A 13,068-nucleotide genomic window follows, 5' to 3' on the forward strand; every position below is an offset into this window, starting at 1 on the left:
TTCAAGTCTTTGAGATGGATGCACATCTAGTTCCACACTATCGTGGATTTACCTCTCCACACAATGGCACACATTCAACCCACCCTCTCAATACAAGCCCCTTGACCCTTGAAACTTTTGGTAGTACCAAGGTCCAAATGAAGTAATACCTAGGTATCATTCGGAACTATTTGTGTTCTTTGAGAATACGATGTATTTTCCTGTATTTTTTCTTACATTTATGCATACCAACACTTTAACTTTCTCCTAGATCCGATACCAGCATACTATCAAAACGAGTTCCCAAATCAGAAACCCCAACTCAGTTACTTCAGATCGGGTATTACGAAAAGCATGAAATGGGTAAAGGGTAAATGGCTCTTGGCCTCTCCACCGCCATCTTCCATTTCAGAGATTTCATCTTGTCCACATTGTCAATTTTAGCTGACTTTGTGTATCCCTTCTAAGTTTCAATGAAATGCTATGAGGGAAACAGCCCCGGTTCTAGTCTCCGAGCGTGTCAGCGGCTGGGCTCTTTTGGAGATTACGGAGTAAAAGTGTTGCATGGATCATAAACACCCCTAACCTCACCAGACATTTCAATAGGATCTTCAAAGTCTCCATAGTGGCCGAAGCCTTGACCATTTGTTGCTGTCGATCAATCTAAGCAATCATGATCTTCTAATTTGCTGGGTTCATTTGACTTCATTTTCTCAGGGTTCATGGTATGAAGTTGGGTCGTGATTCTATGGTAGTGATATGGATGTGCCCGGTGTGGTAGCACAGCCGTGATGTTCTAGTAAATGCACACCTCTACACGTGGAGATTTCCTTTTTCTTGGTTTAAATTTCATGCAATACACCTGTACTGTACATCATTCAGCCTACATTCGGTATAGCCATGTTGCACTTCAGTGATGCACACAATACACAATTTATTATCTGGTAAAATGGAACACACCTAATCATTATGATTTAGAATTTTTCAAGAAATGGCTTTTAAGTGTTAAACCACTCTGAAGCCTGTATGAAGCCTCCAATCTACTTCGTAATATTGATACATGCGTCACAAGCGAGCACAATACTGAAGATCCTTCTAAGCTATTTTCCATCATACTGTAGTCCGATCCCTCATCCAAGCTCTCGGATTCTCACACCCGGAAACTATCACCCATTTTGAAAATTTACGGGTATTACTCTACTCGTATGCTTCGTATTTTTCCTACACTACCTCGAAACTCTTGATGGGATGGGCTGTGAACAATTACACTTGTATGTAAAATCTATGCTCATTTCATTAATTCCGGAATTCAATATTGCTACAATATTTCGCATCTGATCGCCGATGATTCGAAGACCTGCTCAATCAAATCAATGCATGCATGATATTACAATATGTCGTATGTACACATAAAACATTAACGGATTTATTTATAGCGTTGTTCGAGTATTGCGTTGTACAGGCACATGCAGACAGCCACGGCAACCACCACACCACACACCTCGGCCATTGAACCATTCTATGGGGTTGCATGAAGCATGAAAAGCGTGTTTTGCTCGTGGGTACCTTTCTTCAGGAACAATCTGAACGGGAGGTTTGTCTTGGAGGGGAAGTCAAAACCGTTGAGTATCGTACTTGAATCCATCACATTTTTTAGACACAGGATGAACCCCATATGAAGAAAAGCGTTGTGATGTTATTTTTCCCTTTCCCGAGCCCATCTGGGACTCTGTCGCTAAAAACCCACCTGCACCAAAAAAGTCAACAGAACGCCATTATCGGAAGGACAGCTTCGGCTTTCTATACACTCAGCTCAATAGATACTAGGTCATGGCAATAATTGATATCATCCGACCAAAATTACCAAGTTCAGTAATATTCAGCAAGAATCAATGATTTATTTTTCAATATAAAATGAAAGCGATGGCCGGATCGTCGCCTATTCGTGGGGTTTTGGTGGATTGGTGGGCTTTTGACTGATTTGTGTGGGTTCTAGTCGAACTGAGATGAAAAGTGGGAGAAAAGATGCAGCTTGCAGCTTTCTTACTCGTGCGTCATGACCACCATATGTGGGGAGAATTTCTTCGCCGTCAGCAATACTCTGTGAAAAGCTTCAAACGAGGCAAACGAAGAATTCCAATGCAACATCAATAATCATACAACATACACAATCATATCACACTGACTGTACTGTACAGTCTGTACGAGATCATATCGGCATACACGATTACCAACCTGCTGTTGAATGTATGTAATCGATATATTTGATAACGAACGATATCTTGGTGTTAGTGGATAGTGAGCGACCATTACGAGGACAAAAGGTCTAAATAGCCGATGCTACCTACCTGAGACCGCTTCTAGTTTTCCCACATGGCATGCATGTTACAGGCTTAGGCCTCCGAAGCCACGATGATGACACACTATTGTACTCCGTAATATCCATCATTTTAATCTACTTAGACATCAAATAATCTTCGGCTTTTGGTGGTAACACTCATGTTCTCACGCTAGGGCGCCATCGAGAAGTTTCAAGCGACAAATTCCCAGTATTTTCGTCTTTCTGAGTATCTAAATGGTTACAACGACCGAGAAAATCTCCGACCACATGGTCAAGGAGAGCAAGCCTGAAAAAAAACGGAGAACAAGGACCCCAAGAAATAAAATCAATTTTATTTCAGCCTCCCAGAAAGTGATCTTGTATATTGAACTAATACAATTCAACACATTTCCCATGCCCAAAAGGAGGCGTACAAAATCTGCAGTTGGTCTGCAGTGGGTTCTGCTTTCATTGGATTTCAGCTCGCTTTGAAACAAGAGGCGTGGGAGATCATGCCTATTTGCAGAAGGTCAAGATGAACCTTCCTTCGAATTTCTTATATTATTGTAGACTAATGGACATGGCCTGTCTCCTCTTTGTCCCTGTCTTGTTACTTCCCTGGTATCCTTGACTACCATGAGACTGTGAGTCTGCAACGATGGCCAGGTGTGAATGGATTCTAGAAAAATTGCCTAATCGTCGATCTTTTCACGGTTGCGGCTTCCTCCCGCATGCCAAAATCCATAAAGGAATTTTACGATGCTAAATTCAGTATAAGACATACACGGAACCCCTGGAGATCACCAACATCCTTATTTCCTCGATACCTTCTCAGAAGGTCTTTGCATTGTTCCGCGACAGAAAGGGAAATCTTGTGGCTTCTCGAGGCTCATTTGTTTCCTTTCCAGTATCTCTTATCTTGCCCCAATTTCCCTTTCCGTCACCTTACCTTTGATCTCCTCGGTCCGATCTTACATGACAAGCCGAGAGACACATATTAACAAATCTTATAGTCATGGATAAGTTTTGAGTGTAGCAGTACAAGGATTCTACTCCATAATGAAGAGCTAACCTTAAAATGCTTCAATTTACAACAAACATCCAAGAACACCATCCGATCTTACACCGGCACATTGTGATGTCTAAATTCACTCAACGATCACTCGTTACGGATTATAAAAACCTCGACGTTCGAGCTGGGGCGTTCCGGTAACGGGGATATCATTGGTGAAGATGTTATGAAGCTTGCTGTGCAAGGCCTAGATTAAATGCTTAAACTGCTGCCTGAATGCGAGGTCAAGGATTACAAGGTTCAATCACGCCCACCTGTTACCAGCTACTCCTTTCTTGAATATTCAACATGCGTTTTTAAACGTATTTTGACCAGTCTCAAAGTCACAGCGACCTAGTTTCCTGTCACAGGACATACGGTTACAATTGCCAATCTTCTAATACACTATATATAGATTCAAAATTGGGGCGACAGCGTTGTTCAGCCTGCCTTGGAATTGAATCGAGGAGGCGAAAAGGTACTCAACCAGCCATGGTGTGCTACATCGCGAAATGCGGAACGCGGCTGCTTCCAATCGATCCATCATCTATACATCTAACTATCATCTAATGGTGTAAGAGTATTGGATGAAGGATCCAGCTTCAACGGTAAGCCCTGTCGAAGCCCCAATGAACGATGAATCCGTACAGAAGATGACGACCGGAAAGATAAGTAGAGGAAAATACTAGGTGATGAACTTCTTCAATGATGCGGAGATTTGAACGTGCGTAGACGTCGCAATTCCAATAGAAGTTTATCCGTTGGCGGGGTCTCAAGCCCCCTGAGACGCCATGCAGTTTCATGGCAGCAAATGCTTCTCCCTTTTCTTTGGTGGTTTATCTCGAACAATACGCCCATGCCCTGGCAGGAAAGGTTCGAAAGACACAACAGTGAAGTTTTAGACATGTTGAATCTCATAGAGGCCATTTTGATATTTTAAGACGCCGGCTTCGAAACACTGTCTATTACCATTGCACTTGTAGCAACTTCATTAATAGCTTTCATGTCGGCTTCTTAAATGTCTGAAGTTCTGTCACTTCACCGGTTTGAATGTGCCTTCAGCCGTCCGAAGAATCCTGAAGTTGTGACGAGAGGGAAGTAGTTTGTTCGTCGTCTGACTGTTAAGCCAGCGAAGGGAGAGAGTAGCTGGAGCTTATATTCTTCTCAATGATTATGTGCGACATCACTGTATCGATTCGTTCGACATTGCATCATGGTGCGCTTTGAGTTTTAAAATACTTGCATTCTTGCAGATGTCTTGGAGGGTTTCATTCCTCCGCTTTTTCAAGTTTCCATGGAAGATCTCAAGACTTTCTGTGTACATCCAAGCTAACGCCTCTGTCGTTCAAGCATTCATTATGCAAGAGTAAGTGAAGATAAGAGGAACACAAAGTCATTTTATGATTCCACCACTATCTTCCGTCATTATCTTCCTCGTGCTGTACTTCGATTCTACCATTGCATTAATCTTTTTGAAGGATGACTTACCGTACCGTGGTTGAGCCAGACGTTATAATGGAAAGAAAAATAGCACTCTGAGATGCGATATTGACTGCAGGATATCAACTACCTAGGTACTTTTCATTGCTAAGATTTACATATGTGCGACCTATCTAACGTCTCTGATCCCAAAACGCAACACCAAACACAATATTACCTACTAATAGTTCTCTATCTTCATTACACTTCACACAATACAATATGATGGGTATAAGGTCCGCTACAGAATTTCCACGTCAAAGACTAGGATAGACGTCAGATAATCTCCATACGGTGTTCTTGTTATAAACACAAGCAAACAGAAGTGAATGGAGACTACCCAGTCAGACGGATGCCTAATTGGAAGCCCAAAGCATCTGGCAGATTACTCCCTAGTAGTTCACCGAGCTGCGAATTATAGTATCCTTCTCATCTGATTTGCGCTCATGTTGAATGAGGTTTCATGAGGATTAGGATCTTAACATCGATGAATTTGCCTTGCATGGATGACCCGATCAAGAGAGGTGCTTGGGGTCTGCCAGATCTTGTTTGATATCTGCCTACTCGCTGGCATGTCGATATGAGTATTTCGAAGAGCTATCGATAAAAGTGTAAATATACGGGTGTGAATCTATCGGGAGTTCGTCCCATGCGAGTCTAAATCTTCATCATCTAACCTTGAGATGTACAGGCTATCAAAGTTCTTGATTACATTCTTATATCAATACTTTCACTCTGTTCTTATCTATGTGTCACTGTTATCAATATTCACTAACCACCTTTCCACAAATCTCAAATCTCAAATCCAACCACTCCTCCATCCACCACCTCTCTTCATATCTAGAACCACGCCCCAGCGAATTCAAGCCTAGCTTTCGACAGAACACCCTCATAATGTTTGCTATCTATACATCACCAATAAGAACTTCACCATCACCACACTCGGGAAGTTGAACCACTATATAAATCTAAATCTTCAGATCTTACAATTTTCAGCTATCTTATTCCTAATCCCACCGGCATTACTTTCCATTTCCCAATCCTAAATAGTACACACTGTACCCATTCCAGTCGATTCCCAACCCCTCCTTCCTTCTAAAATACAACTTCCTTCATCCATAAGTTGTACAGAGATGCAAGAAAACTACCACCATCACAGACTCTCCGTCTTGTATAGTTTAAACTACACTAAATACTCTCGTTCCCCAATTTCCCCATCCCCAAACCCCCATATTATCTTTTCTTTTCGTATCCACATCAGTGAATAAACCAGATCCCATTCTTTTCTCTCATCTCCATCTCCATAAAGACATTCCCCGTTCCAGAGAAATCAATACAAAAAGAACCACGAGAACTCCCCGTATAACCCCAGTAAAATAGTATTTCGCTTCATTCTTCAACCCGACTGTCTCGAAAAAAGGCCACATAGTATATATACCCTCTTGAAGAGCTTACCGATCCATATACTTGTGATCTATGATACTACCCCCCCCCCCGGCTGACTCATTCACTCATCCACATCCACATCCACATCCACTCACGAAACACTTCCAAACTCCCAACCCCATCACCATCTCCTGCCTATCAGGATACAAAATCTACCGATCTTCTATATCTACACGCTAGTACGACGCTGTGAGTGGGACTCCTTCCTTTCAAGATCCAGAGGGTTTGGATATGCGATCTTAGGTCGTTTGGACTTGAGACGCGGAAGCAGATATGCAAAAAAGGGATTTGAGCGAGAGGAGGAGTGGATAGGGATTATATGTAGATTGGTGATGAAGGGGGTAAAGGGATGAGGGCGTGGAGGGCGGAGGATGAGGTGGGGAGAGTGGAGAGGGGAGAGTAGAGGGCGGAGAGTAAAGAAGTGTAAAGTGAGGGGAGAATATTTGGTGGAATAATTCCTGTATAAGAGAGAGAGAGAGAAAGGATACTCTTCGAATCCTCTGCTTTCTGTAGGCTTTCAGAAGAGAATTTCATCAAGTATCAAATCACCAAGTGAGTCCCAACAAAATTCCAGGCAAGATAATTCTCTCAAGTCTTCATTGTATTGTTATATTTAATTTTAATCTTTCCTTCTAGATCTCTTCTGTCTACATCTATATACACGACGGAACCTCATATTCTATACCCAATCGGCGTATATTAACACGTCTCGAGTTCAAACTTCGGTCATCTAACCCATCTCAGAACACTAGACCAAAAACCTGACCCATTTTCCCTAACAGAATCAATAGCTAAACCATATCTCTTACACTCCCAATGGACCCCTTACCCATAGAAGAACACCTAGAATTGACCAGAGTCCTCGCACTATCACTCCTCGGCCTCAACGGCCACTCCCTATTCTCGAATACATCGTTTTTCAAAGTCCTCATACTCAAACATACACTCCCACTCTTAAGAGGCCACTGTATCTCTGTTTCCGTCACCGACTTGGTTTTGCTTCCCATCTCCAACTCCAAACCCTCTACACTCTCATCCGGAAGCTCTTCAACTGTAACATGTACCCCCACTTCCTTCTCTCTCTTCTTATCTCCCGATTCCCCCTCACAAAAGAACTCCTCATCCACCTCTCTGATCCCAAACTCCGACATCCTCAACCCCCCCAGCATGCCAACACTCCCCATTCTCCCTTTACCCATGCCAATTGTACTTCTAGAACTTCTCGCACTATCAAACAAAGTACTGCAAGTAAACGACGTAAAGCTCGAAGCCCTCGAATGTCCATCAAAAGCCGTATATGTAGAATTTGAATCTCGATGTGTGGAAGATTGTTTATTGGCGATGAGATTCATATTATATATATAATTTGGTCTTTCGGTATAAGTAGTTCTATATGGTTGGATTTGGCCGAGAGATTCATTGGGACAAAGCGAAGAGAAGGCTTCGGGAAAGAATAGACGGAGAAGAGGGCGGAGAGTCGCGCCACTGAATGCAATTATTCCAAGGCCGGGTTCGATGGTGGACCACTGTATAGGAATTAGTATGGAGACATTAGAACGTGCTTAAAGAAATCGCAGATGTACGTACGATAGCTATATCTGTGGTTACGTATAGAAAATCATTCGTGATCGGTAGATCTTTGATGAAAGGTATACGTATTATTGTTGCGATCCCAGCCCTAATTTCAAGTATTAAAATCTTATTCACGGTCTGTATATTTATGAATGACTTACAGTAAGCCAAGAGAAAGAACACCGGAGATAGAGAGCTTCGCCTTCATACTCATCTTCGAACCCCACATAACCCAGATAGGCAAAAGACCAAGCGTCCAGTCCGCAGTAAATCCTATAACGGAATGTGCTACGCTGGCTGCTGGAACTATACTGCTATCTATGCAGAAGCCTGTTGCACCTTCATATTGCTTCCAGAAATAGTCAAACGGGGTGCATTGACAAAAAACGAGAACAATGAAAATTATGGTAAAAGTAATGACAGAAGCTTGGGTTGCGTAGATGATGCTCTTATGTAGTGAGCGAGTGGACAATCTGAGAAGAAATACAGAGATCGAAAGGCGGACAAAAAGAGTTGTGAGGGCATAAAGGCTTCTGAGCAATGTGTTAGCGATGGTTTAGGATTCAGCCTCTAAGCTGGAATGTAACAATGGAACATGACAAGTTTCCTCAAGACAAGAAATCCGGCACACTCACTCGTCAAACCACCATGCCTGGAGAGCTCTGGGGAGATCTTCACGCGAAATCTGATCGGCATGTTGTCCATTCCCGAACCTTACAGATTGTAACCCTGCTGTGCCGTAGAGAGTGTACAGAAACTGATTCTATTAGTCAAGTGAATGAATTCTAAAGGAAGAACTGACGAGTGACACCGTAAGTAAAGAATCATCAAAACTCCAAGATTTTGTAATGAACAAACGGACAATAACCCTAAGAAAAACGAACAGCCACGAAAGTCCCATAAAGACACAAAGAACGACAGCTGAACAACATTTAGCCTTGATGAGAATCATCTATCATGTTGTGATATTAACTCACCAATTTCAGAACCTCGATCTTCCGCCATTGTATAACAATGACTGACGGGTCCAGATATTACAATCAATTATGTTTGAAGACATGAATTCTCCACAACAGACCATATTTTTCATGGATTTTGACGACATTTACATGTATTAATATCGAGAAATCCCATCTAATAAACGGGATGAATGCACTAGAGATTTTCTCCATATCTATACATGTGCATGCAACTTCGTGCATTCGTGCATTCATCCATTGCTATCCTGTATGGCATTTTGCTAAAGACTCTTTCGCAGGTGGACATATAACTACCACCGCACTAAATAAAGGTAAGATCTTCAGGTACGCGTGAATAACGTTTGTGATTCGATGAAAAAAGTCTAGTTCGACTTTAGTACACGAGCTAATGCCGGTGGGAAGCTAAAGTATCAAGCGAGACGGAAAGATGGATATCTTTTGTAATCGGGAAGTCTACTAACGCCACAAAGCTATAGTAGTGAATACGAGAGGCCCTATTGGACCTAAATTTATTGAAGAGAAAGAAGAGATCCGGATGCACAGAAGAAATGTGGGGGTGCGGTTCGCTCAAAATTGGCTTCAAGATTGACTTAACGATTGAACCACCAACCCCACGTCCTCTTACGGACTGTATACTGAAGTAATGCTCCCCACAATTGGAGCAAAAACGCATGCAATGAGGTGCAGATATCCATCATTGAAACAACTTGCGTCGAGACCCAAGATCAACAATACAAAATTGACATGCATCATACCCCCGGTAAAGGGCATGGTCGTCAAAATGACGCACGCCTACTACATACGATTGTTTGGCAATCCTGTGTCTTTGGATCCTTAACTTGACACGATTTTGGGAGCGGCCGATAAGTCTTCACGGCTAATAAATTGGGTGAGAGGCGTGCCGTAGGCTTGCGGAGCATATACCGAGGCTTTCAACGCTTGGGAGACGGGCCCACGAAAATAGCAAACAGAACTCTCGGGCTGTTTAAACTTTAATCCTCATCTAGAATGCAGTATTCTAGGTGGAAATGACTGCCGGCCAAGAAAAAATTGCGACGAAAGCATCCGAGTCTTGGCCAAAAGTGGCCAAGTTCCCGTCCCAAATTAGTAAATTTCAAGACTGCGCCGATGTGGGATATTTCCTCCGGTCAACTTCCACCCCAAACTTCTCCTTAAGCTTTTCAAAAAATTATATTTCCTGTCTGTTGCCCGAGTCCAGCAGGTCACAACGATTTGTCATGGCTGTTGAGATTTTTTGGCGCATGGTGGCAGTTCCGTTTTTAGCCTTACAAATTGTTGATAATAGGTGATATAATCTCATTTTATGCACAATTCCATTCAGTGAACCCAAAACAGTAAGCATAAAAAAGTGGAACTACTTTCGTACATGCCACATAACCTGGATTTCGTGGATCGCCGTATTAGACGGAAATAAACCTTATTCTAGAGTCACTGAGTCTAGATTCTTTGAAGTCATTAACGGCAAGAAAATGCTTGTTCTGGATGGCGCCCGAGATTTTCAATTGTGTATTTCCTCGGTTTGCTTAGGGGTCAAGGTGGTGTGGGAGGCTTTGGAGAAGGTGTATGTATGGGAGAAGGTACAACGATAGTTTCGGACGAGACTACGATGAGGGGCGAGGTCTGACTCTCAGATCTTGAGGTATCATATCGTGTAAGATTATGATGAACCTGCGAGGGAACTTCAAGGGTATCCCGGCGCGCCCTTGGCTTATCGCCGTTTGGTGACGAAGGGGAGAATTGAGACGTTGGCGACCGAGGTGACGCGGGTTCGGCAGCCCCTGTGCCACACTCAATATCGAGCCCTGAGACAATGCTACCATTTATGCTAGGTGCTCGAGAAGGACGCAGAATGGGAGTGATGTTTCCATCCGCATCGCGGGTGTGATTGTACGCTTCTCTGATATGTGGAAGCTTTGGGTTTCGCTGATCTTCTCCAGGAATTTCTGGAAAGTCAAGAGCCTTTCCTTGTTTGAATTCGGAGTCGTTTAGACGGAATTCTGCCGCAGTTCCCACATAATTACCGATTGCGGTTAAAACATTGGCTACTTTCCGTCTGTTTCCCACGTCTGATGGCAACTTAGTTAGGCCAAGTGAAGGCCGATTACTTGAAGTTTGCACTATCTCGTGATGCTCTATCTCGTGAGAAGTTCTTCCACTGCTATTCGAAAGGCTTTGACGGATCATTTCAATGGCACCTGGAGATGGCGATGGCGATGGGGCAATGCCGAGACCAATTCCCCGTTTTTGAAACTCGGGATGCTTTGAAGTATTTTGATATACTTCCTCTTCGTCTGCTTCCATATTTGCTGCCAAGAGACGGTATAAGGACCCGAAAACTGCTAGACCAGTGCCGACAATGGGTGCCCATTGACCTATGGACAAGAACAAGTAGAGTCAGCAATGTATCATGTCCATATGAAGGTAGGTACATACCGATAGTTGCTATGGGCTCAGTTTGATATGCGACTTGTGGGCTGAAAAAGTTTCTCTCCCCAAGAATAAGAATAGCTAGCACGGCGCCTACGAATATGGGAACTTCTATAGCGCTCAGGAAGAACCTAATCAAGCTGTTGACCTCTTTCATTTTTCCAACAGTTGCATTGTTGGTGCCCTCAATCGGCGCATCAATGGGTTCTTCTTTATGGCCGAAACGATTGTTCCAGTTCGTCTCACGGATTTTGTTCCACATAGACACAAGTGAGAGTATAGCAGGAATGCAGCATGCGGCCGAGAGAAGAGTAACAGTGTCGAAGGTGAGTTTGTTCGGTGCGGGAATAACGTAAATATTATTCGCTGAGCCGCCACGCATTGGGGAGAAAGGGCCAGAGGTGACATCACAAGTAAGACCACATGTCGAGTCATAGGTAAAATTTCCGAGAGTGAAATAGGCTGGATGCCCGTCACCATCGATTAAGCAAGGACTTGTGCTTACCCTAATGAATTCCACAGTTAAACTCAACAGACCTTGTAAGGAGATTAAAATATTAGCAAATACTTGATGAAACGCTGAAGATTGATACTTACCAGCAAATATCAATCCAGTCCATAAAAAGATGGTGTTTCGGCCAGGTGTTTCAAAAAAGTATGTTCGTGATAGCTTTACAGTTATCGGTGCTGCCAAAACACCTATGGAGCATAGTTGGAAAGCTCCGTATATATCCATATCAACCGCACCTAAATCAAAGTTTGTCAAACAAACGGGACGATTTCTCTTTTTAAGAGGTACTCACCATCCACATGGACAGCTGCAAGGACTATTCCATGAAGTGCAGCAACGGCGGGAAAAAGCAATGCAGCTGCCAAACAAGCTTCTTTCAGCCATTGTTGTTTCCGAAGAAAGACACATGCTGCTACGAGAACGTAGTATCTGTAGAAAGAAGAATTAGATGATAGGAGCCTGGCGCTTTTTGGCAGTATTTTCATAGGGTGTAGTGGAGTTTTCTGGGGAGACTGGTGGAGTGTTGGAGAAGCTTACAGAACCCGGGAACCTGGCCCATATTGACCAGATACAGGCCATGCGCATACGACTTGCAATACATCACTTGTAGCATTTGTGACGGTGTTATTATTGACTATTGTATTATTCAATGAGGTCAGAGGGATCGCCGGCATGACCTTTTGTCTACTTTCGAACGAGATGGTTTCATCGGCTTGCAATCAAGTCAATGATAGTATTAGATATATCCTTAGGGCAATTGAACATGCATCGAAATCTCTCTTGTATGAAATATGAGAGAAAGAGAAGCGTTGGACGTTCTTAAGGCCAAATAAGCTTACCGGCCAAGACAGCAATGTGTGTATTGGAGGAAATTGTATTTGCGGCGTCACCCGTCATCCGTCATCCACCGTTAGAAGTACCTAGGTAAGATTGACTGGCGTCTCTGTAGCCTCATCGTTTTCAAAAGTAGGGCTGGTGTGGCTGAGGGCTTGGTATCCCTTGGAGGAACTTCGTAATCAAGCAGATCAAGGGGTGCAAAGTAAATAACGGTACAGCTGAAGTTTCCATGTCTACCTGGGCAAACAATGTATGTACGTAAATTTGGATCACCTGGGCTCTGGGGTACTAGATGCAAAGATGATTGATGGTTGGTGGTTGATGGTCAAAAATGTACAGGAATTCGGCTGCCTAAGCATCGGAAAGTTTGTTTGGAGTGATGGGAGAGAAAGGTTACAAACAGGAAATGGCTTATTAACGTTTGATTGTTTGGTAGATAATGCTG

The 13,068-nt window shown here is 43.1% G+C and overlaps 3 protein-coding genes across 3 annotated transcripts; 1 reads left to right on the forward strand and 2 right to left on the reverse strand.

Annotated features, from left to right (window-relative positions):
• Window positions 1-3,567: 3,567 nt before the first annotated feature.
• Window positions 3,568-3,909, forward strand: Bfra_007223 (uncharacterized protein; the record flags this gene model as incomplete). Its single annotated transcript, XM_037337597.1, has 2 exons — window positions 3,568-3,693; window positions 3,766-3,909. 2 exons carry the CDS (start codon window positions 3,568-3,570, stop codon window positions 3,907-3,909), a joined length of 270 nt encoding a protein of 89 aa, XP_037186977.1.
• A 3,157-nt stretch (window positions 3,910-7,066) lies between these two features.
• On the reverse strand, window positions 7,067-8,852 carry Bfra_007224 (putative integral membrane protein; the record flags this gene model as incomplete). The annotated part of the gene is made up of 6 exons (XM_037337598.1): window positions 7,067-7,801; window positions 7,863-7,953; window positions 8,009-8,380; window positions 8,483-8,604; window positions 8,650-8,768; window positions 8,825-8,852. The coding sequence occupies 6 exons, from the start codon at window positions 8,850-8,852 to the stop codon at window positions 7,067-7,069; spliced, it is 1,467 nt and encodes a 488-aa protein (XP_037186978.1).
• Window positions 8,853-10,016: 1,164 nt separating this feature from the next.
• Window positions 10,017-12,460, reverse strand: Bfra_007225 (uncharacterized protein; the record flags this gene model as incomplete). Its single annotated transcript, XM_037337599.1, has 6 exons — window positions 10,017-10,112; window positions 10,430-11,220; window positions 11,282-11,812; window positions 11,873-12,022; window positions 12,079-12,215; window positions 12,324-12,460. 6 exons carry the CDS (start codon window positions 12,458-12,460, stop codon window positions 10,017-10,019), a joined length of 1,842 nt encoding a protein of 613 aa, XP_037186979.1.
• Between the last annotated feature and the right edge of the window lie 608 nt (window positions 12,461-13,068).

This window comes from Botrytis fragariae (assembly GCF_013461495.1).
Source record: "Botrytis fragariae strain BVB16 chromosome Unknown tig00000795, whole genome shotgun sequence".
Lineage (NCBI taxonomy): Eukaryota > Fungi > Ascomycota > Leotiomycetes > Helotiales > Sclerotiniaceae > Botrytis > Botrytis fragariae.